We start from the raw sequence: 24,985 nt of genomic DNA on the forward strand, positions 1-24,985 counted from the left end.
GGGCGGGTTAAGGGGACCTGAACGAAGACTTTGCCAACGATGCTCAGAAGAGAGATGTCTCGATAGTTGTTGCAATCGCTACGGTCACCCTTGTTCTTGTACAGGGTGACTATGTTGGCATCTCTCATGTCTTGGGGGATGTGACCCTGCTCTCAGCACAGGCAGAGGAGTTCATGAAGCGGTTGCAGGATGGTTTGCTTCCTATGCTTCAAAACCTCCGGCGGGATACCGTCCTTCCCCGACTAGCCCGTCGATGGCTATGCTGAGCTCTTCCAGTGTCGGCGTGTTGTCAAGCTCCTCTATGAGTGGCAACCCAGGCAGGGCATTGAGGGCAGTGTCTGCGACGATGTTCTGGGTTGAGTAGAGCTCGAGATAATGCTCCACCCAACGCTGCAGCTGCATGCTCTGATCAGTGATGACCTCGCCAGTCTTTGATTTTAGCGGGGCTGTTTTGACGCTCGTAGGGCCGGTGGCAGTTTTGATGTCCTCATACAACCCTTTTGCGTGGCCGAGGTCCGCTGCTAGCTGGATTTTGGCGCATAGGTTCTGCCAGTACTCGTTGGCTCAGCGGCAGGCGATCTGCTGGGCCTTGCTCCTAGCTGCTCGAAGGGCGTCGGGTGTGCTTGGGGAAGGGTTCTGCTTGTGAGCCAGCATCACTTTCCTCTTGGCCTCCATGACTGGCAGCATTTCTTCTCAGCAAGCCTCAGACCAGTCAGCATTCTTGCGTTCTTTCTTGTCGAATGCAGCCATGCTGAGTCATAGATGGCATCAAAGAGGTGAGACCATTTGGTATCCGGGTTTGCTGGTTGTTGGTTGCGCAGCAAGTTCCTCCTGGAGGCTGTCAGCGAAGCTCTGCACCTTAACTTGGTCGGAAGTGCCACAGGTGTTGATGCATGGGTGACCCTTGGTGTTGCCGTGATGGATCTTTCTAGGCTTCAGTCTGACCTTGCTCGCGACGAGCGAGTGGTCCGTGTCACAGTCAGTGCTGTGATAGCTTCTTGTGTGGAGGACACTGCTGAGGTCCGCTCTCCTAGTGATGATGAGGTCTAGCTGGTGCCAGTGGCGGGACCGAGGGTGTCTCCAAGACACTTTGTGCAGCTCCTTACACTTAAAGTAGCTGTTGGTGATGCAGAGGCCGTGGTGACAGCTGAGTTCGAGCAACCAGCGTGATATTACCAGAAAGATAAATCTGTAATTTAACTTGAAGTTGTTTGTTGTAAAAACACTTAATTATTAATGTTACTAAACTTGCACATTCAAACAAGGAAGCCCTATTAGGGGTTATCAGGATACTGGATTGTTTATTATTTGTATCTTTTAAAGAGCTAGACTTTATTTATTCAAATCCCACAGGTTTACATGCTTCCTTGTTTCGCTCATCCAAAAATTACAAGATCAACAACTTATCATCCTGTCGAAGTCCGACAGTTCCGTAATCCTGGTTTAGTTCCTTGCAAACTGTTTAAAAATAAGCGACTTGTGGTCAGGAATATACGACCGAAAATTTTACTTTAAGGCTCAAAAATGCGAACTAGGCGAGGTACAGATCTTGTTAGCCTGCTTTATGCAAAAAAAATGTTGACGCAAAAGTAAATAAATATTGATATATTGTTTTTAAGAAGAGCAGAAGGGACTTTTTTAGGAAGTGTCGATCGAGAATGTAAAAACAATTTGCCATCAGCAACAAAATTTGCGAGATGAAAACATAAATTTTGTGCCACGAATATAACAAGTTACCATTTAGGGAGATTTTTGTTGCGTTCAATTTTTCTATCGTACTTTTGGTTGTACAAGTAAAATCGCAAAATCATAGTGACATCGATTTTAGCGGCGGCCTGTGATCAAGTTACCTTATGTTTTTAATATTAACAACTCACGAAACAAAATGACGGCAAGACACCGGGTTTTTGTTAGCTTGCAAACGTAACACAAAGGTCACAATCGTTGATTCTAGTCCAAGTGTCAACTAAAGTTGAGCCTCTTCGAATGCGGCTAGTACCTGGATGAGGGGCGGCTGCGAAGTCCCTGTGACGGAGATAGCTAAAGTTTTAAAGAAAATTGATTTCCTTTTTTATTTTGTTTGGCCGTTGAAGGCTATTTTCTTATTTTCTTTAAAATAAAAGATTAAAATAAGATTTCTCAACGATCTTTCAGTAGAATTTCTTTTGTAATTTTAATTACTTCTCTGTCAAAAATTTGCATAACCTCGACAGAGGAAACATCACGCACACAACAGATTTTAGCGCATTTTCTCTCGTTGAATTCCTATGCTGAACACGGATCGCATTTTCTCTCGTTGAATTCCTATGCTGAACATGAGAATTTTTGGTTTTCGTAAAAAAACCTTTCTCTATTCGTTAGCAATCACCCTTAAAAATTTCAGAGAAATCGACCGATGCGCGAATATTTTACGTATTTTTTCAATGGGATGTGAAGGTTCTTCGTGGTTTCAAAAAGGAGAGTAAAGACAACAGATCCAGATACATGGAGGCTATTTTCTTATTTTCTTTAAAATAAAAGATTAAAATCAGATTTTTCAACGACCTTTCAGTAGAATTTCTTTTGTAATTTTAATTACTTCTCTGTCAAAAATTTGCATAACCTCGACAGAGGAAACATCACGCACACAACAGATTTTAGCGCATTTTCTCTCGTTGAATTCCTATGCTGAACACGGGAATTTTGGGTTCTCGTAAAAAGATCTTTCTCTATTCGTTAGCAATCACCCTTTAAAATTTCAGAGAAATCGACCGATGCGCGAATATTTTACGTATTTTTTCAATGGGATGTGAACGTTCTTCGTGCTTTCAAAAAGGAGAGTAAAGACAACAGATACATGCAGGCATGCGAGCGAAAAGAACAATGATTGTGAAATATGCATGACGTAAGTGCACATAGTACTCTTCTATTGGTCAAAGTAAAAAACAGTGGCCAATAAAATGTGTCGCTTTATTTTCAAGAAAGTTACACTTTCCAGACCTTACAAAAATTAGCCAATGATAACTAACGTTACAATTTGTGGATGCGAGGAAAAACAATCGGCCCCCATTCTATAACGTGGGGCTGCCCTAGAGGGCATCCCATGGCCACGTAAAAAGCACACTGCCTTTCTTCATCAAGGTTATTGTGAAGGTGGGCTCCCACAATTGCAGAACGAACAAGCATGAAACTTCTAAAACAAAATAAACTAATGATTTTATTTAAAGAGAGAAAAAAAAAGTAAATCCTAATATAAAATAGTAAATCCTAAAACATGTTTTAAAGGTTTTAAAATGCTACGACATTTTTTCTGACTTACACGACAATCAAAAACGAGTTGTGGGCCTATCGTAAGCTTGTCGCATGCGACAATAATTGTACCGTGTAAATTGGCCTTAATTATTGTTTCCCTACCCAAATGACAAGCAGTACGTGCGATCAATTATGTTAGAAAAGCCACGGATAGCATGAAATCGGAATGAGCGCTGAATCACTAGTCGGACGACTGGGCGCCGCTCTTTTTACGGCGTATATCTGTCAAATGAGACGTATTACGATTGGTTCACGTCAAAGTGCAGCTGGCCGCTACGGGAGTGGAAATAATTCTATTTCTGAGTATTGGGAGGGCGATAAACTTGCTAAATCAAAAGCAAAACTTCTCTTGCTTGCGAGAAATATCAACATTGAAATTCGCTGCTATGGTAGGTGAGTTGTCCTTTTAAGCCAGTGATATAGTGCGTTTTTTGGTCGCTTAGAAAAGTCATTTGTTTTCGTAACAGAGGGTAGATGTGATGATATCGTCCATAAAACATAATGGTACTACACTTTGGACGCTAATAATTTAACTCGCGAAGAACAAAAGTCAAATGAATGACAGAACGGCAAAAGAGCGCATTCCTCGAGCGTTTAAGAAAATTAAAAGTCAATTATTGATCAAACTGAACGAAAATCATTTAAGTGAAAACCGCGGTGGCACCATAAAGATTAAAACGACTGAAGACTAGATGAGAGGGAGGGAGAAGGAAAGAATAAAAACAAACAACCAAAATCGATTTCGAGCTCCCCTTCGCAATGGACGCGCCGTAAAAAATTGTCAAATTGCTTTAATTTTTATACTTTGTTGACTTTTACTGGAAGGTTTATTTTTCATAAAATTTGAGAGAAAATTGAAGCAACTGGGAGCCGGAGATATTTGAATTAATCCGCAAATTGTATGTTTTATTGGTCTGTGTGCATTAACGGGAATTCTTTTCCAAGGGAATAAAATAAAATTTAGCAACGATCCCGAGATACCTGCCTTCGTTTCAAAAGACCCACTTATGAACGCTTTCAACAGTAGCGCTTCCGTTATTTGAACAGAGTATACCGCACTACATCATACTGCTTTCTGACTTTATATCAACACACTTTTTTTCAACAAGGCACAGCGGGGTAGCCATGCATTCGTCCAGAAATTTATGTATGCTACTGTATTTATAATGTTTATGCAACACCCTTTTGTGTTCACAGCATATATCTCATTATCATTATTATTTATTCATTTTTCTGTTTTACAACTTAATCTTAGCCACCAGCTGGAAGGTCGGTGAACTACCTTAGCAAATGTCGAAATTCGAATCCTGGAACCTGTCATTGCCTGCCCTAAAATCAACGTACTTATAGAGACCACGGGATTGATAAAACTTGCCTACTACATACTTTATGGATTTTGGAGTCACTAGTTTATTAATGCCGTATCTAGCAGTGTCAAAAACCAATATTTGGCGATTACTCGAAAAATCAGTTTTAGAGCGACCGTGTTTATAGAAGGATATGACAGTTAAGACTTTTTTTCCATTTCATTCGAAAGTCTGTAAGTCAACAATAATGAAAAAAATGCCAGATGGTTCAATTAAAGAGTAAACTTGAAATCCTGAGAGCAGAGGGGATTCGTAGAAAAAAATAATTTCCTCTCTTCGATTAAAGGTCTCTTGAATTTAACTGTGTTTACCTATGGAACGAATCAAAAAGTGTCAAGAAATCGCTGTGAAACTGCAAGAGACCATTTCGACTAAACGACATGTACAGGAAATATGAAGTGACAGCACGGATGAGGTCGCTGAGGCGTATGGCCAGCATCGAAATGAAGATCTCGACTTGTTATCAAGGGAGTTTCATCTGGCCGGTTTTTTTCCAGTTAAAATTCTGGCAATGAAGGCAAGTCATTTGAAATAACCGAACATTTAGGTCTTTCTGAAAAAGTGCTCAGAAGGATGAAGATATCCGCAATATTAGCTGTTTCAATTATTCCACGGGAGACAACTGGAAAAAAAAAAGGAACATTTTTTTAGCATTACAAGTTGTATCATAACACTCTTTTTGGTTTCAGTTGTCACAAAAATTGCGGGTGATAGCAAATGCCGTTTCATCTAAATTGACCGCATTTCATTCTTTATCTAGCACAGCGTGCATCATCTGCCCATTTTCACTTCGGCTTTCAGAATGGCCTAACGCTTACTGCCAATGACAATCAACCAAGATCCATAGAGAATGCATTTGGTCCAATTTGCATGAATTTGGCTTTAATCTTATTCCGCATACAAGGAAACTAACCACGCAATGACATTCAAAAATTTAAAGACATCTTGAATATGCGAGGTGTCAATGTCCGAAACATTATGTGAGCGAAAAGAAACAATCCCAACAAGTCAACTACCAGTAAGTAAGATACGTTTTTTAATCAAAGACTGAAGAATTTAAATCATTTATTTTTCAACGAGAAAAGCTCTGAAAATGGAAAGGAAAAGCTCTCTTTGCATGGAACAGCTGGGAAAACATTATGCAAGAGAGCACAATATCCAGTACACTTTGTACAAGGTATTGATGATCTTTTCCAAATGAGACCCTAATGAACAGATTAAAAAATATACATCAGTTTGGAAGCGAATATTAGCCACACAGGATCAAGGAGAAAACCAGATTTCAAGTTATTAGGCATCGGTGTCAGCAACTGAAGAGAAGTTCTTGGCGTCAGTGAATTGTTTATTTTCGGAGTATTTTACTAAACTTCCATGGTGTAACGTTAATAGAAACCTGGCGACAATTTTTTTTTTAATTCTCTGCTCTTTTTTGGATGGTCTTCTATCATCTGTATGGTGCTCGATCACCGACACAGACCTTGAAAAAGTCGCATATATGGGTATTATTAGTGCAATGCAGGAACAAGTTTCGAACCTCAACGCCAGTGACACACATATACGTCAATCATGTTACTACTTTTACGGAGTCACTGAGTTGACGATCTGCAACGAACGTAAACATAAATCCATGAAGAAGACTGTCACAGTAAATTTTATGCCCAAAATAATAATTTTTCCTCATGGTTTATCGAGACACTTACAGGCACCATCGTTAAATTTAAACGTCCCCAACCCAAAAGCTTATCTAGTTTCTAACTTTAACGACCTAAACTATGGAGCGTTCGATAAGTCAAGTTGTCATGCTCAATGTAGTGTACTGGAAAGGGAAGTCGTCAACATCACAGGTACTCTTTATTATTGGATAGGCAAATAGGAGAGAACGCGTTCAAACGAGGAGCTTGAATTTAGCGACGTAACTGAAATAAAGTATTTATGTTGATGTTGTTAAACGTATTCCCGTTTTTGAGACACCACACTAGACTGAGCTCGAAATTTGAATTATGTGCATTTTTAAACATGTGAAAGCCGCGACCGAACAGCTTTAATACACTTAGTATGAATGAGAAAATCAATAGATAAACCATTCTTTTCAAAGCGGAAATTGTATCTTGGGTACATGAATGATGATGCAATAGCTTAACACAACTTCCGCTTACCTTGATATACCCAAAATTCCAAAAATAAGCCCCGGGGCTTATATATTTCAAAGGCCCTGTTCGAGGAGCTTATTTTTGGAGTGGCGTATCCCAATCTGCATTTCCAAATCGAATGGGCAAGCCTTATTGTTGGAAGTGAATTTACGGTTTTTGCTTTGTTTTAGTTTGTATTTGATGGCAAATTTCCAAGTACAAGCTCCCGGGGGCTTATATTTGGAGGGGCCATTTAAATTAATGGAGGGTTTTTTGTGTTACCGCTTTGGGGGCTTATAGTTGGAGGGGCTTATACATGGAAGGGGGGGGGGGGCTTATTTTCGGAATTTTACGGCATCGCAGATGGGATTGGAAACTCAGTGGTACTGGGATGAATGTGTAAATAGGTAAACTAAAATTAATAACGTTAGTCCATTTTGCATAGAATGTAGAAAAGGATGGCAAATGCTAGTGTCGTCTGTTCCAAAATCTGCAAAATTATAGGGTACTTACCATAAGTTTGTCCTCTTTAGGAACGACTACCTCGTTCAATTCTCTAATCACGGATGAAAAGATGTTTCATTGATTTGTCCTTTTGACTGGCAAGTCTTATTTTGCGGAACAGTTTCAGTTGCAGGATTGATATTCGAACTCAATGACTAACCTTCTGTTTTGCTTGTCAGACATGATTTCAGTAAATGATGAATACAAGCAAAGATGACGTTTTTACGGCAGAAAAAACTTGTACTTCTATTGTGTCTTCTTACCGGATTGAAATTATCCAAAGGTAAGGTGCACATGGGTAGTTCATGACAATAAATTAAACCTGTGAGCCGGAACCGCTTATCAAAAGTATGACTCCCTGCGACCAACAACAAAACGTTATTCTACTTGTGAAAGCAAGACAGAGTTAATAGTTATCTTTCTATAACTTCAAGGTTAAATTGAAAGCATCTAGCGAAGTGTATTAACTCACTACTTTAAGAGAACTAGACCCCCCGTGAGGGTACACTGGGTTGTTCGTACGATGAAACAGATCTGCCCTTGCGTAATATGTAGCTCTAACAGTGCACGATATTGTTTTGGTATTGTCTATCATTGTAGTGCCATGGTAGAAGTCTTGGGTAAATAGTCTGAGAAGACATGTGGTTACTAGCAAAGTACTGAACCCAGAAAGATTGATGAAAATAAATGTGAAGTGAGAAACATTGGCTTCTGGGCTGACATGTTGACAAACTTCTTTTCACCACAAGTTTAAGCGTGCCCGCTGAGCATCTGACAGCTATGTAATGCCGAAGTTCACTGGACTTTATCCCTCTTCGGCGGGGTTAGTGTTTGGATGGGACACCAAAACAATATACCCCTCATAAAAAAGAAGCATCGGACCGAAAATACTATTAACGCTAACAAATGCGAACTCAGCAAAGTACAGATCTTGTTAGCTTGCTTTATGCAAAAACAAATATTGATGCAAAAGTAAATAACTATTGATACACAGTTTTTAGAGAGAGCAGAAGGAAGTCTCCAGGACGGTCGATCGAGAATAACATATTTACGACATGAAAACAACATTAATTTTGAACCGTGAAGATAGAATATAAAAAGTTACGATCAGCGACAAACATTTTGGGAGATTTTTGCTACGTTCAAATAAATCGCCAAATCGAAAGTGACATGGCCGGAATTCAACGGGCGCCGTGATTAAGTTACCGCGGCATGTTTACTCGCCAAACAGTGAAGCATCTGTGTCAAATGATGGCAAGATACCGGGTTTTTGTAAGTTTCCTTTTCTGTCAAGTGTTATAAAGTTTGACAATGAAATGAGCGAAGTCAAAACAAAGATCACAATCGCTCAACTCTTGTTTATGCAAAGTCAAAATTTACTCTCCAAGACGCGTTCGACGTTATTTATCACCAGGTAATTTCATCATTTTGGAAATGGCAGCTACTTTATTATTCATCTGCGTCACAATTTTTCACTGATTTTGGGGCTCATTTTGTTGAAAGTCAAGCACGCTTCCAACAGGCCTGTGAACCCTTCCTGCTTACAGAGCAATACTAAAAAACTTCTCCCATATCATATTTCAACCTTAAGCTCGGAAATTCAATACACAACATGATATTATAATTCACAAAGGCAGAAAATACCACAGAATTCTTTTCCAGCGAAAAATCTATTGAAACAAACAACATATTTGCTCTTAGAGGCGAGAACCTCTTCCTATTTCATTGCGTGCGTGAAGGCAAGAAACTCAATCGTGTCAATACTTCAGGTAAATACAGCTCACTTTGATTTCGGCTCGACGGGCGATAGATTGTTGTCGAAGTCCATTACTCGTCACTTTTAAGATTCCACCGCCTGTATATCCAATTGCCCTGCCATTCATGAGCTTCATAAGGGTATATTTTGTTCAAAGATCCACTAAAACGCCATTCGCGTTACATGACTTTCGACGCCATTGCCGGTTAAGTTAATCGTTCTACTGTGTCCATCAGAGAAATCTACGCATTTCCCACTACCCTCTCGATCCTAAGAAAATACGCGGAGAAGGCTCTATGCACAAAGCCACCACTTAGCAGGGGAGTGACAGGCAAGACTTTTACCGACACGGAAAAAAATAACAAAAAAACCCACGAAATTAAACACAGATTCCGACTGGGTTTGCCATAGGCAACCCAGTAAACAGTACTACACTCAATTGTCAAAAGAAACGATTGGTAGTTTTGTCTTACTAATGTCAGCAAAGCATCAACCAAAGGCATACAGAAACTTAAATCATGTATAATGGCTCTGCCATTTACAGTACCACTATAACTTGAACTGTACTGAAGCTGATAATCTGTATTAAACACATTCAGCACTTCCGGCAACTCAGTCAATAACAGGAAAGTTTGTCTGGACAGTCTAGATAATCCAGAATACAATTCATTACCAACGTTCATGATGTTAACCAAATCCATTGATGAGCTAATACTTCTCCTGTAATTATAAATCAGTGAAGTAAGAGACATTGCTACACACTGAGTACCTGCATTTTCGCCAAACACTTCCACATTGCCTTGACTATAAGGCGCTTGAATAGTTCTGGTATGATCAATGGGCCCAGGATTTTTCTCTATATCATTACACAGCTTGAACTCTGTATGATTCATTCTATGGTCAACGTCCTTATAAACAGATCTTACTGAAGTGTAGTTACACTTAACTTTCACTCTTCGACCACAACTTTTAGGTTTTTTCCCTTGATGTGCTGTACACCATTTCCTTTTCATACTCCCCTTCTTGACAGCAGACCTTGGTCTTACAAACATATAGTCTAACTCACGATAAAGTACACTCAACTTGGTAAATAAATGCATGGCAGAAGATTTCGGTTTGTTCTTTTTAATATATTTTCGAACAAATTTCCTGAAATGTCTGCTCTTATGCAAGGCTCGTGATAACTGCTTCACTGGAATTCTGCTTGGTTCTCGATCCCTTTGGTGATGCCTTCTTACAGATTTACAATAAACAAACTTAGCATAGCGAGATCGAAATTGCAAGTCATCTACTGATTCTTTATTATCAATATCCACAATAACACATGGCTGAGCCTTATTTTCAAATATGTTCTCCTGCAATGCTCCTTTTAGCTGTTTCGCTGAAGCACTGCTTACTTCTCCATCCCTGAGAACAACATGGCGACACCCTTTTAAACATTCACAATAAACCAACTTAGCACAACAAGATTGAAGTTGCCAGTCTTTTATTGATTCTTTATTCTCGACATTCACAACAACAGATACCGATGAGTCTTTCTCAAATTGGCCACAGTCATTGCAAGCATTCAGAATAGCTTCATTCAAGCACAAAACGCTACACCAAGTATGGTAAAAAATGCTAACAACAGCACTAGTGAGGGTCATTGCAAACGATACAAGTAATTGCACATGAAATAGCGTTACAGCTCCAAATACAAAGGGATTCAGTAACAGCAGAAAACAAAAAGCCATGATAATACAAATAGACAGAAAATTCACCTTTTTCAGAAATTTAACTAAATGCATCCGGCTAGGCGTACATCTCTGCGACTCGATACCGCTAGCACTAACTTTGAGATCAGGACTTTCTTCTTCAGGAAACTTTCACAGTTCTGTGCTTCTCTCCTTTGGCATTTGGTTTCAGTGCAGTTCACATCAGTGCAGTTCATATCATCATTTTCACACATTTGCTTATTTAGTACACATTTGTTCTCTACATATAAACTTTCTTTCAGTTTGCGGACCAACCCCGGCCAAAACAATCGCTCAACAGCATCTTTTAGTGTGGGTCTACCGCAAACGGCGTGTGCATAAGTCAGTTGTTTGAGCGTTCCGAGGAACAAGCTTAATACAACAAAAAGCAATATGCTCACAAACGACATACTGTCATGGGCTACACACGTGATCGCGCAAAAAAATGATATTTGGTATGATCACGCTCAATCATATGGTTTTGCCTGTCAATAGATCGTTTTCACTGTCACGCAATAAAAAAATAAATCGAAAACCATCCAGTGGAAAAAGTCAAGAATTCGTGATATTGTAGAAGATAAATGAAGAAGACACTTCTCCAAGTTTTAGGCCCGTGCGTTTCCCCAAACTTCAGATATTCGTCGAAATGTTTCGCAGAAATTTACAGAGCCCAGTATGAAAACGCCATGTTGGTGCACATCTGTGGTGCACCAATATGGCGGCCGGAAAATAGTGTCAACATCTGTTACTTACTTTGGCTATCTAGGCGATTGACCATCTGAACTGAACAGACAGCTATTTACGTAAGCACTTTTCCTAATGCTTTAAATTCTAAAAAGGCTCAAAACCATGAGATAAATATATATTTCTCAATAAACTTGATCGTCGCCTCGAGTCACGCACCGCTATAACTCAGAAATTCAAAATGCTCTGGTTTCCAAACGAAGCACGCTATTGAGCTTTCAAATTGCAAATGGATACAAATTTCCCGCCTCTTATGCCTGATGAGGATTTAAACTTTCGTGGCTCTTTAGTTTTGGATTTTAGAAAATGATGACGTCACGTAAAAACGATCTATAAGACAGTATTATACTTATTATACGTAGGATCGAAATTCTCCAATCACAATTAGCTATTTTAACAACGTGTTTCCTCAGAAGGACGTCTCTGAAGATGCCCAATCAAAACATGACGACTTCGATCCTCTTAGTGGTATAAATTGACACAAACAACCGGTGGCTACTTTCCTTCGTTTATTTCAGGAGGGGATAGTTGATATGTGTCTATCGTTAGAATCTCTCGACTCCTGTCTCGTGTTGCTATTGCACACCCACTAAAATTCGCACATTCTTGGTCGTTTTATTCCTACTCGTTTAGAACCAAACAACTACCTCCTAAATGTCAAGACCAGTAAATGATCACGCAAACGAAGCCAATGGCGAGAAATAATATTTCAACTGAATAGCTTGAAATAAAATTTGCGCGAAATCTCTCTCTTTAAGAAAGTTAAAGAAATATAAGAGTCGTGTATACCAGGCCTGGGAGTTTATACTCGTATAAATAGTTCCTTTCGCGTATTATGTACGCCGCGTCCAGAGTGAGCCGCGGCTTATTTTCTTTCGTATAATCGACCCTATTGTTGCTTTCTCAACTTAACAATAACTTCATTTTACGCAAGAGTGACTATACTGAAATCTTCTTCTGACCTTAATTAAAAACAATCGCCAGCTGTAATCATTTGCCAGAACGATCATACGGTGGTTTGTAAGGGCCATCAATAGTTCAGAAAAAAAATTTCATAATGACACTTAGTAACTGTCAATTGACACTTATTACTGGCATTTACTCTTCCAACTGTCAACGATAGTAACTGGCAATTCACACTTATAAATGGCATTTGAAAACTTATAAGTAGCAATTGACACTTATAAGTAGCAATTGACACATATAACTGGCAATTGACACTTATAACTGGCAATTGTCACTTATAACCGGCAATTCACACTTATAAGTAGCAATTGACACTTATAACTGGCAATTGACACTTATAAGTAGCAATTGACACTTATAACCGGCAATTGACACTTATAAGTAGCAATTAACACTTATAACTGGCAATTGACACTTGTCAATTGGTACTTAAAGTGTCAATTGTCAGTTATATGTGTCAGTTGACAGTTACTAAGTGTCATTATGGAATTTTTTTTCTGAACTATTGATGGCCCTTAGAAGCCACCGTACCGATCACGCCTACAAATTCCTGTCATCTTAATTTAATTCGTATTAAATTTCAACTCACTTATGCAAATTAGTTAAGCTCGAATATTACACAACACAATGAATCACAACGGTTGAAACATCTCACAAAAACCTTTCCAGCGTGAAATTTATTGAAACTAACAACATATTTGCTATTGGAGACAAACAAAACCCTTTCTATTCCAATTGCGTGCGTGCAAACAAGAAACAATCCGTCTCACAAACCATACGATATCCAAATGATAAATTTCTCAGTTCAAGATTAAACTGGCTTTCCTAAAGAACCTTTTCCGAAGCACAAAATAGACAACAAGCTTTCTTTCCAATAATTCTTCACTGTCACATTTTCAATTATTTTTTAACCTGAAAACTATACAGCTTGACTACAAATTAAATGCAAATTGCCAGACAAATAAGATGCCACTTCGCTAAACACTGTGATACATTCAAGACGTTCGATTCCTTTTACACCCATACTGAATTTTCCACTTACTGTCAGTGTTCTACATACCAGCACAGTTTATAAAATAAGATTAGAAACAACGCACACTTTCTCATATCCGACAGCAACTGTTGTCGAAGACCATTCCTCGTCGCTTTTAAGATTCCAGATATTTATTTTCCTCTCCTGTTTCATTACTCCAATTGACGTTCCATTCTTCATCTCATAAAGGTATATTTTTTCCACTAAAACGCCATTCACGTTACAATCACTTTCAACGCCATTGCAGGTTTAATAATTAAATGTTCTCCTGTGTTCACCAGGGAAATCTACACATTACCCCAGTCCCCTCAAAGCTAACAAAATACGCACAAAAGACTCTATACACAAAGACACCACTTAGCAGGGGACTGATAGGCAAGACTTTTCCCTACACGGAAAAAAAAAACGAAAAAACCACGAAATCAAACACAGATCTTGACTGGGTTTGCCTACTGGCAACCCAGTAAAAAGCTTTAAATCACGGTGCAGCGGTGGCTCAGTTGGTTGAGCATCGAGCTGTACACGCGGGCGGTCGCGGGTTCGAACCCGGCCGGATCAGCACTCAGATCACACACTATTCGAGAGAAGTAGGGGATGGAGTCCCCTGTGCTGTGGCTGTGCTGTTCTCTTCAGCAGAAGTGTGCGGCTTAACAGAGAGAGCCACAAGTCAAAAGGACTTCGCCGAGTTCTGGAACATATAGCTGGCGATTTAATTTACTACTCTAGGAGAAAAAGCTTGAAACTTGATTATTCAAATATATACAGCAGAAGTATGTAAAACCATTTCCTCGGTGTGTTATTCATCGTGGGATAAAAAATATATATCAGTTCAGTTTCTGCTGCAGAGAGACCACGCCATACCAACCCGTCCGTTTTTCTCGATACAGTCAAGAGAAAATGAGGGGACAGAGAGGGAGGCTCAAGGCGTTGGCCGGGATATGTTATGTCCACGAAAGTTATTTTTAGACGAGCGGTAGTCTTTGTTTTAGCGGAAGTCTGTCTTCTGAGACGTCCGCATGCAGTCTTGCTTCGCTCTCAGGTTCTTAGTGAAAAGAGAAAATGATGGCGCACGTGAAAGGTTGTCTTTCAAACATCGGACCGAGGTTGGCCTGCATGCGGACGTCTCGGAAGACTTCCGCTAGTCTAAAAACAACTTTCGTGGACATGACATATCCCAAGGGCTGGACCGGGAGCCTCCTTCTCTGTCCCCTCATTTTCTCTTGATACAGTAGAAATTGAAAACCGTGAAAACGTCCGGGCTTTAATTGTGTTTACAATTTACACCTTTTTGAGTCGATGGCCAAAAATGGTTACCTCTTGTAGCCTTTCCTTCCTCCTTGAAGTTGTTATAGGCAAATGGAAGCTGACAATGCACCCCTCTCGGTGTTTTTATCTTTTCTTCCCAAGGACTCAGGAGCCAACAAGCAAAGGCAGCAATTATTTTGAATAGTGTTACAGCTCTCGTAAGCTGGATATTATTCTATTGTTTTAATCTAAGTTATTGTTTCGGTTTATTCTATTTTTTTTTTCTGTTTGGGTGGCAACCCCACAACGTTCCCCCTTACGAAATCTGCTACATGATCCGATATAATTGTCACTTGTGTTCAGAAATGCTGGTGAGCAGATGCAAGCCCCATTTTTATATCTAACATGAAAAGTCCCTTTAGTCTGATCATTTGCTGCCACTTTCCAACAATTCTTTGCTCGCATCTGACGTCACGGCGGCCATGTTGTTGGAAAGGACAATAGCGAAAACTTCTTTTGGGAATTTGAGTGAAAAGATGGTTGTCAATCACGTGATAAGACGGCCACGGTTGGTGTACTAAACAATGGCATCCCAAAAGAATTTTTCCCTATTTTGCTACTGTGCACTAACATGGCCGCTGTGACGTCAAGTAAAAACCAGCTATTATAATGTAAAACTCGTGCTACATTTTTCTATTGTTTTGGCATCAACATGGCCGTCTTATCGCGCGAGTGCAATCAAAGGATATGGTAAGAGTAAGGGAGAATTGGCCCTACTTTCTGGCGAGGGTAAATGAAACTGTTTATACTTGAGTATAGGAGTTTAGGGAAGTCAACACTGTTATGATGACCCAGTGATGTTGAAGTTGCAGGGAAGAACAAGGGGGCAAATTTCTTGACGCTTATCATTCAAAATCGTCGTGCGTCTAATTATGTGCATTTCTGGACATATCACCTTAAGTTTTTCTATAATTGATAATCTCTGCAATTCAGTTCTATTGATCATGTGGTGGTTCAAATGACTGTTGCTTCAGCAAACTGTCAAGGTACTTCAAAATTCAAATTTCGAAGAGAATTCAGCATGATGAGTATGCCGCAGGTAAATATCGCGCCTTAGAAGGGTACAAAACAGTAACAATTTTAACATTTTTCCCACTCTGATTTTTATGTTTTGTAGGGTATCTGAATGGTGAGAATCTAACCTTTGGCCAAAAGCTCCATAAACGACTGTTCAACAGCACGTATTATAGCGTGGATCTTTTACCTCGAACTAATCATTCAGTAGCAATTGATGTCTTATTTGGATTTGAACTTATCAAAATCGTAGATGTGGTAAGCAATTGTCTTTTTTCCCTGGCATGCAATAACTCCAAAGACAACTTCCATTTCCGACGAGTCGACTCCCAGTTCCGAAGACTTATCGATTTTTTCCAAGGATGAAGAAGGGACTGATTGCTACTAAAATACTCCTCTGAGATTTAGCAGAATCTTACTGCAAAGAAACAAACATTTCTGATGCAAATTGGCTGAGATTTCCTTTTTCATCATATTTGATCAAAATGTGGTTGAGTGTATGACGTCATCACTTGGCTAATTTGCATATTTTAAAAACTAGAAAATCTCTGGAACAAAAAGAGATATTTGAAAATAGTAAAGAGCATTTTTCTTCTCATGCAGGCTACTTATTTATGTCTTAAAATGGCTTCGATAGAAAAGCTGAGATTTTCGTCATAGCGGCACTTTAAAGAAGTCACTAAGTTGCTTTGATAGGGTCGTTTTCAAATTGTATAAGGGAAAACGATGAATCCATTTTAACTCAACAAGGCTACCCGACTAAATTTGCGACATATGTGGCAGAGATATTTGAACTATCTTTGGACAGATGTTGCAAACTGTGATTGGCTTCAAGCAAACAGAAAAAAACAACAACAACAACACTAGACAATATTTTAGCCAAGTTGTAGAAAAACCACTTTGTGGAAGAGGATTAAGTAAGTGATGTTCCTGCTTTCACTTCTTGTTTTGGCACACTGCCAACGTATTAGAATGGCAGTCATAACCAAGAGGCACAAAATTAATTACCTTGGGTGTGTCCCCCCCCCCCCCCCCTCCTCCGACCATAGAATGTGAAGCGGGAAAAATAGAGATACAGAATACCAATATCTCATTTTCTCAACAGAACGCGAAAGAACAGTCCATCACGGTACATGCATGGGTGCATGAGGTATGTATGGTAATGTATGGTATGTATGGTAATGCATGGGTGCATCAGGTATGTATGGTAAAAGTCCATAGAGGACGTAGAGTACAAAGTGGGGAATTCAACCTTCAGCGGCATGCAAGGTCTCTGTAAAGAGCGCTGTCATAAGACACAGGTCCAGTTTGCATCGATCCCGGCCAGTCTCCAGCAGGCACTTTCATTCCGCTGTAGATGTAGGTATCTTGAGATTTCCCGGCATGGAACTTTACTGAGGCCCTCCCAGGGGTCTTGGGGAAGAAGGGAACATTGTTAATTTGAAATGGGGAACAGGGAGACAAAGACAAAATATCTTAGGGAACAAGAGGACATAAACTAATTTAGAGATCAAAAAGCAAGTAATTTCGGGAACAAGGGGAAAAGGAAACCCCCCCCCCCCCCTCGCCCTTTTTTCTCCTAAATTGTTCCTTTAGGGATCTGCACTAAGCACCCCTCCTTGGCTCTCAGAATATGTTCCATTCATTCATTCTGCCTGCCTTTTTTTAATAGACTTTGTCCAAGTGTTTAACTTTTCTTGCCCTCTTTTTATCACTGCTTTATTCGATACTTAATCCATTCAGAAAATTCGCTCCATCTTTCTCCAAACTCACATTTTAAACGCCCCAGGGGATCTTTGATCCTTTTTTCAGTTGGTGTTCGACTAAAGGCCAACAAATTGAGAGGCAGTGACATTTGACAATGATCAAATGTCTGAGCGAAGAGGAACCACGACTAGAATGCACTGCACTAATTCCTTATTATCACTAGTCATAGATGTTTATTCAGTGACCACTTTCATTTTAGTCGTGCAGAGGGTGAATTGATTCTTTGCGGAAGAATACACTTGAGTTCCATCACTTACAGTGCAGATGCAGCTCTTAAAAACATTGATTCGAAGTGAAATTTCTTAAATTTACGATTTCGTTTCTCTTTTGTTACCAGCAATGGCACAACGCCCTGATGACTTGGAACAAGTCTGAGTTTGGGGACATAGATCTAATTTATGTAGAACCGAAGAAAGTCTGGGTTCCAGACATTGTGCTTTATAACAAGTAAGTTAATGGAAGAAATGTACATACTTTTTTCATTGAGTTCTTTCACGGGAACACATCAGTGCGTCCAACAAATTCAGTGACCTGCTCCCAACTATGTGGGCTCATAGGAAGGATTACGTTTTTGCAAACGTTGGCCATGTAGCACTTATGTTTGAACTGACTTATCCGATTTAACTGGTCAGAGTTTTTCTCTGTCCTTGTGTGGGCCCATTTCCATTAGTAGGGCTAACGCTCACATGGTTCATATGGGGTAGAAACTTAGCACTTCACATTACACTCTAATCAGTTAAGTCTGTTCAAACATTAGTGCTACAAGGCCAACGTTTATTTTGCATAAACGTAATCCTTCCTTGTACTTGTACATGTTCATTGCCTTGACTTTAACATCGTCATTTCCCACGGCCTGCTCCCGTCTGACCTTGTAGCTCAGTCGGTAGAGCAGCGGTGATCTAACCCGAAGGTCGTGGGTTCATTTCCCACCCTGGTCAGAGCTTTTCTCTGTCCTTGTGTGGGCCCATTTCCATTAGTAGGGCTAACGCTCACATGGTTCATATGGGGTAGAAACTTAGCACTTCACATTACACTCTAATCAGTTAAGTATGTGAGTTCATAACTCATCTGGCAGAACATTGCATCGGCATTGCAGAGGTCATGGGTTCGAGTCCTGTTGGAGCCAGCCGCTGAATTTTTCATGTCTACGAATGCGAGCATTGAGATGCCCGCCGAATTTGATGAGCATCACATAGTGTCCATGAAATAAACGTCACAAAGTGTCCCCTTACCTTTGTCCTAAACTTTGACATCCCTTCAATCTAGAAATGCAGGGTCCTGACGCCACAAAAGGTTACCTCTAACACTACTCCTCAACAAACTTGAACAGCTTTGAAAACCTCAACTTAATTACAATACGAAAGCTAACGTTAACCCTGTTGTTGAAATATGAAATCGACGCTTAAACTTAACGGGGAACTTCGTGACGGTTACAAAAACATCCGCTTGCAATCCTGGACATGGGTGCTCTCAACAACCAGGCAAAGACACAATGCGGGCCCACATATGAAATGATCACAATGGACGAATTTCTTACCATTTACATTGTTTGGTTTGATTCGATTAGTGCCACAGATGGCTTATTTCCAGATTTGTTTTATAAATAACTGCTTCAACTCGAGATAGCTCTTTGCCTTTCATTTCAACACGATGTACGAATGGAGTGGCAAAACCTGTCATAAGTCAGTGTATATGTCACTGAGCTACAAAGAAGTAAACAACACCAATCGTATCTCCTAGCCATAATCACTCTACAAAAATGTTGTTTCAGGTCTACAGGAAACCTTTGGCTTAGTTGTGCATCAGTGGTACAGAGACTTGTAGTCTTGGCCTGTGTTTTAGACCCGCCTAACAGAACCTGATTGATCAACAAAGACACCCTTATTATTATTATTATTATTATTATTATTATTATTGTTGTTGTCGTCATCATCATCATCATTATATTATTATTACTATTTAAAAATAGTAATAATAATATAATGATGATGATGATGATGATGATGAGTTAGTTGTATAAAGTAAAAAAAACAAAAACAGCAGTAGACTAGCAACCTTTGTGGCATGATTAGCTTTCTATTTTAGGGAATAATGCATACAGTACAAACTCACGTATAAGAACCTAGTACAGGCTGAAATTTGGCATTTTAAAAATACCCAAAAATATAAGAACCTGCTGAGCCTGGCAAAGAAAAAGAGGTACTTTTACAAAAAAATCACCCTCGAGAAAACTCCTGTTATAGACCTAATCGGCTAACTCAATGTTGTACCCAATTCAAACCCTTTGGGAATAAAACGTTTTGTTTCAGGTATTTCCATATCATTTAAATATGAATGGTACATTATAATGCAAATACAATACACAAAGAATCTTAATCTCGGGAGATTTGAATTGGGTACAACATTGAGTTAGCCGATTAGGTCTATTGTGTATATGTTTTCTTTGATTGGCATTTTATTGGATTTTCTCTAGGAATATGTTTTCCATAAAGCTACAGTGCAATACTGTCTACATATCTTAATTTATTGTTGTTCCTCTGAGAAATAAGAACCTATTAAAGAAACTACATGTAATCAGCCTGAATTATGAAAAAATAGCCTAAAATATTAGAACCTGCTCAGCCTGACCTCGAAAATTCTAGGTTCATTTGAGTGGGTCTTCACTGTATTTTGTAGGGTTACCAGTAGTAACTTTTACCTAATTATACAAGCATGACAGTATGCCATGTTTTCAGTTTCGCGGGCTTGGAAGATCCTTGAATTGTGTTCATCTTTTCATTATCAATCCAAATAAACTGAAAAACCAACTAGTAAGGTAGAATATGTATGGTAGAATTTTACCATGTGAGTTAAAAGAAGGAAAGTTTACCCCATCAAATTGGCCTTCAAGAATTTCCTGGTAGATCTGTTCATTTGAGGCACCCATGTTTTCAACTTCTGTTTTAAGTTCAGCCACTTTTTGCCATGCACAGTTTTAAAGTTTGTTTCAAATCCTCCGCTGAGTTCGCTTTGACGTCAGTTCATATGACACTGGGGCACAACCAACTTGATTTTGAATAGAATTGTTTGCAGACAGGGGCCGTGGAACACTTTTGTTTACACTGGGTGACAGCCTGTGCAACCTTACATAACATGCACCACAGCACCTTAAACTGCTTATGAGGGCCAAAAAAGTTTTCTTAGCTTCAGGGAACAAATCATCTACTGACTTTACGACTTTAATTTGGTAGTGACTTTAAATGTTTTAGCTTGTACAGGGGAGTTGTGCATTTGGATGCTGAACATCAGAGGCGGATAGTGGTATTCCTACAGGCTTGACATTTTTCCTTTAACATCATTTATGGGACGAGATTCTTCCTTCCTTGTAGGTTTTTTTCATATACTACAAGTAAGTACTAGTGAAGACATTGTTTACAATCTCTGAGGCTCAGCTGGGACTAGTTTCCTTCTTTTTCTTTTTTTTTCAATTCTTCACAAAGATCAAACCTTCAATGACTTTTTTTTTTTAACTTTGATATAAGCTACACTTAACTCTAGTGAATTGGAAAATGAAACATTTGTGGCAAATTTTATGATAAATTCAACTCGACAATCGAAATTGAACGTTGACAATTGAAGCTGTGTGTAATTTTAAAGGGGGAACTGAAAAGGAAACACTTAACCACTGGGGGTCTCACGAACCTTTTTACGGAAGAAGTGTGCGGGAGATAAGCTGAAAATCAACTCTAAAGGAACCTATCCACGAAAATCCACGAATACTCAATACCTTTCAAAAAAAAAAAAAGGGACAAAATTACCTTTTGCAAGGTCTAGCGATAGAGTACACCGAGCTGTAACGACAACAGCAGTCCGAAAACGATCTGTAGGAAACCTCACTGAACCGTAACGCAAGTGACAGAAGCTGCTTCCACATCAACTTGACTACCTCTAACTCGAATATCAGATCACAGGTCACAGACAAGGCAATGACAAAAGAACTGTTCACACTATTTTAATAGAAGTATAATAAGAATTCATCCTAGGTTTACAATCTCAAGATAGTCCAAATGCAAGTCTTGACACACTAATTCTAGACTGGATCTCTTAGCAGAGTCGGAGAACTCGAAATCTTACGACAGAGAGATCTTTTCGAACAATTTGCGTACTTGTTATAACCTTGCAAGAAGGTTAAACTAAATACGATAAATTCACCGCTTCAACACGTTTTTCAAAGCTTTACAGTTCTTTCCGAAGTGACTGAATAAAATACCTGTGTAAAATAGTTGGCTAATCGCTTGCACTCAACACAACTTCTATGTGCTCTTCCACCGCGACACAATATGGCCGACGGTACAAGTCCTGATCTGAAAGTAAGATGCGCGCAAGCTCTTATGGGATCTTTGGCCGCTGCCGCCCTTTATTGCTCGATGTTCAAAAAAATCTCGTCTTAATTTTTTTTCATTAATCCTGAATGTCTTTATAATAAATGCGTATTTCGCATCTGACTGGTAATATGAGTAGCAAGCATATCAAATCCCTTAATATAAGGAGAAATCATGAGTGATAAGCACCGTGACAGACCTGGAGGCCGACGACACTTGGTATGTCCAATAAAAAAATCATCTCACATCCCATTTGCGGTCAATCCAGGAATAAATATATACCCGCTGTTTCCTGGCTAAAATTTCAAACACATTTCATCTGGGTTTCATCAGGCGTTGGGATGGGATGGTCCACGGGTTGGGATGAAACCAAACGACAAATGAAGAGGATCGGTTCTACCTGGACATGAGGAATAGAGTTGCCCAAAGAAAACTTTCACAGGTTATAGGATTGGTCTGGTGACCTATTTGTATGCTTAAGTACTGGCTGGATATACTTCTCTTGTAGTTTTAGATCTAAATCAAAATATGACTCTTTTACAGCAATGACGAACAAGATAGATTTGCTGGTGGTAGGAGCAGCTTTCGCAGCGGAGTAGCTTTGCAATCCAACGGCACGTCAACCTGGAAAAATCCCGTAACGTTCAAGAGTTTGTGTCGAATCAATGTGACGGACTTCCCCTTTGACATCCAGACCTGCGAGCTCAAGCTGGGTTCATGGATGTACGATGAAAAGACGCTAAACATCACTCCCATGAAAGATTACAAATTTCCATCTGAGTATTTCCTAAGAAATGGCGAATGGAATATCTATAGCGTCAAAATGAAGAGGCATAATCGGAAATACCAATGTTGCGACGATCGGTATGTCGACGTCACTATTACAATAGAGATGGGACGAGAAAGCATGGATTACGTAATAAACTTAATTCTTCCCTGCTGTCTGATATCGTCCATGATCTTTCTTGGATTCGTCCTTCCTCCGGAATCGGGCGAGAGAATCGGATTGAGCATCACCGTACTATTAGCCATGACAGTTTTCCAACAACTGACATCCGAAATTATGCCGTCGTACGACTTTCCAATATTGGGGCAATATTATTTTGCCATAATTCTGGAGATTGGAGCATCCGTGGTGGTGACGACGACGATTTTAAATTTTTACCATCGCACGAATCGGAGGATGCCTATTTGGATGAAGAAGCTAGTGATGGAATGGCTGGCTGCCCTGGTGATGCTCACTGATACTCCAGAGAAACGAAAAATTATGCACCGGAAATCCACTAGGAAAAGCCGACGGAAAAGCAAGAGAATCATCTGTAACGATAATGGAGTAACAGCGTTAGGCGATGAATGTAAGGAGGCGCACAATCCCGGGTTCGCAGTCGCGTTCGGTGATGCTGTGTATTCGTGTGGGCAAAGTTCTGAAAGCAATGGTATGGAAATGGAAAATCTTGGTTGTCCGAAAAATTACAGAATGAGCAACTTCCAATTTAACTCCCACGAGGGGCTTGGCGATGAGACAAAGGAAGAAGTTCGTCCTTACAAGGATGATGAGGGCAGTTTGAGCCAGGACGAACTGGCAATCAGGCACTGGGAATGGACTCTAGTCGCCAGAATTTTGGATCGTTTCTTCTTAATTGTGGCAATTGTTTGCGGCATAGTGACGGTTGCGGCGATATTCCTGCCTGCCCCGAAATTATGGCGAGAATCAACTCTCTTAACAACGGACAATGCTAGACCAATGGTTGACTAGGAGACACCGTAAAAGACAATACATTCACCACAATGAACTCCATTTCACAAAATGCGCCCAAGATTTTGAAGTGCTGCTTCCCAATGAATAAACAAATATAGTAAATAAATAAACAGTAAAATAAAAACAACAATGGTCATAATAATATGTATAATAATATTAATAATAATGATAATAATAATAATAATAATAATAATAATAATAATAATAATAATAACAAAGATGAACTTAGAACTTGCAGTACGATCCAGGATTTCCAGGATGATGTTGGAGACATAAGAAACAATATATCATTTTTCGTCTATTGGCTGTGGACAGCTGGCATTTCATTTATCCATACTGTAAAGGAATCCTTGCTGACACCATCGTTTACATTTTGTTTCATTGACATAGGAGCTTTCTCACAGAAAGCACTTTCAAAAAGTAAAAGAACTTGTTAAACCTCCAATTTTAAACCTTTTAGCTTTCATAACGAGCCAGTTATTAGCTAAACTGATACATTCTCTGAGGATTATCCGGTATACCGCAGGTGCACCCAACGAGAATATAGTTCAAAACCACTTAAACATAACATTGTTAAACGTATTTTAGTATTTAAACGGTAGATATAGACATATTTTTATCCACTAAAAATTTTTCATCTGTTCGGATAACCTAGCTGAAAGTCTAGTGATCCGAAGATTATTGAGATCAAAACTTACCTTTTCGAAAATTTCAGCCAGAAAAAAGGGGTAAAAACCCGTTGAAAATGGGCGATTATACTGTGTTTTAGATGTTCGAAAATCCTACGACAGACAGGCAAGCAAGGAAATTTACAACAAATATCACGAAAATTCTAGATCTCAAATCATCTTCTGCACAGATATTTTCCGAAAATTGACGTTGGGTGCCTGCCTCTGATACCGGGTTTAAATTTTCAGCGATTGTGCAATGTACCGTCAATAGTCAGTACTTTATTCTCGGCTGACTGATTACAAAACGTTAGCCTTATGCTAATGAGGCAGAAAATGTAAACAAAGATTCCCCTGTACAATAATTAAATATGAAGAAAAAAAACTGACTTCCACTGACTTTCAGGATTCCTTCTTACTCGGGAAAGATTTCTAAGATGGCAATGTTACTCGCACTTAACAAATGAAACATTATACTAGGTCAGTATTTCCAACAAACAAATTACCATGGCAATAGAAAAGTCCATTGAAATACATTTCAATATCTTAACAACCGAGAAAAAAACATTCGGATTGGGTGATACAGGT

General features: G+C 39.4%; 1 protein-coding gene across 4 annotated transcripts; it reads left to right on the top strand.

The window, feature by feature from the left end:
• Window positions 1-3,567: 3,567 nt before the first annotated feature.
• Window positions 3,568-24,783, top strand: LOC137975720 (neuronal acetylcholine receptor subunit alpha-10-like). 4 transcript variants are annotated; one of them, XM_068822885.1, is made up of 6 exons: window positions 3,568-3,684; window positions 7,471-7,574; window positions 15,946-16,100; window positions 16,948-16,992; window positions 17,947-18,056; window positions 22,514-24,777. In XM_068822885.1, exons 2-6 carry the CDS (start codon window positions 7,505-7,507, stop codon window positions 23,724-23,726), a joined length of 1,593 nt encoding a protein of 530 aa, XP_068678986.1. In that variant the 5' UTR covers window positions 3,568-3,684; window positions 7,471-7,504; the 3' UTR covers window positions 23,727-24,777. The 4 variants fall into 4 exon arrangements, with proteins under 4 accessions (XP_068678986.1, XP_068678987.1, XP_068678988.1 ...); XM_068822886.1 differs by having other exon boundaries at window positions 3,577-3,680; window positions 22,514-24,783; XM_068822887.1 differs by lacking the exon at window positions 3,568-3,684 and adding an exon at window positions 4,970-5,175.
• Window positions 24,784-24,985: the final 202 nt, after the last annotated feature.

Source organism: Montipora foliosa, chromosome 11 (genome assembly GCF_036669935.1).
Source record: "Montipora foliosa isolate CH-2021 chromosome 11, ASM3666993v2, whole genome shotgun sequence".
Taxonomy (NCBI): domain Eukaryota; kingdom Metazoa; phylum Cnidaria; class Anthozoa; order Scleractinia; family Acroporidae; genus Montipora; species Montipora foliosa.

Coding starts and splice junctions, on each gene's coding strand:
- LOC137975720 (XM_068822885.1), top strand. CDS start 7,505: ATGACGTTTTTACGGCAGAAAAAACTTGTACTTCTATTGTGTCTTCTT. Junction 7,575..15,945: donor CGGATTGAAATTATCCAAAG/GTAAGGTGCACA, acceptor TATGTTTTGTAG/GGTATCTGAATGGTGAGAAT. Junction 16,101..16,947: donor TTATCAAAATCGTAGATGTG/GTAAGCAATTGT, acceptor TTTTCTCAACAG/AACGCGAAAGAACAGTCCAT.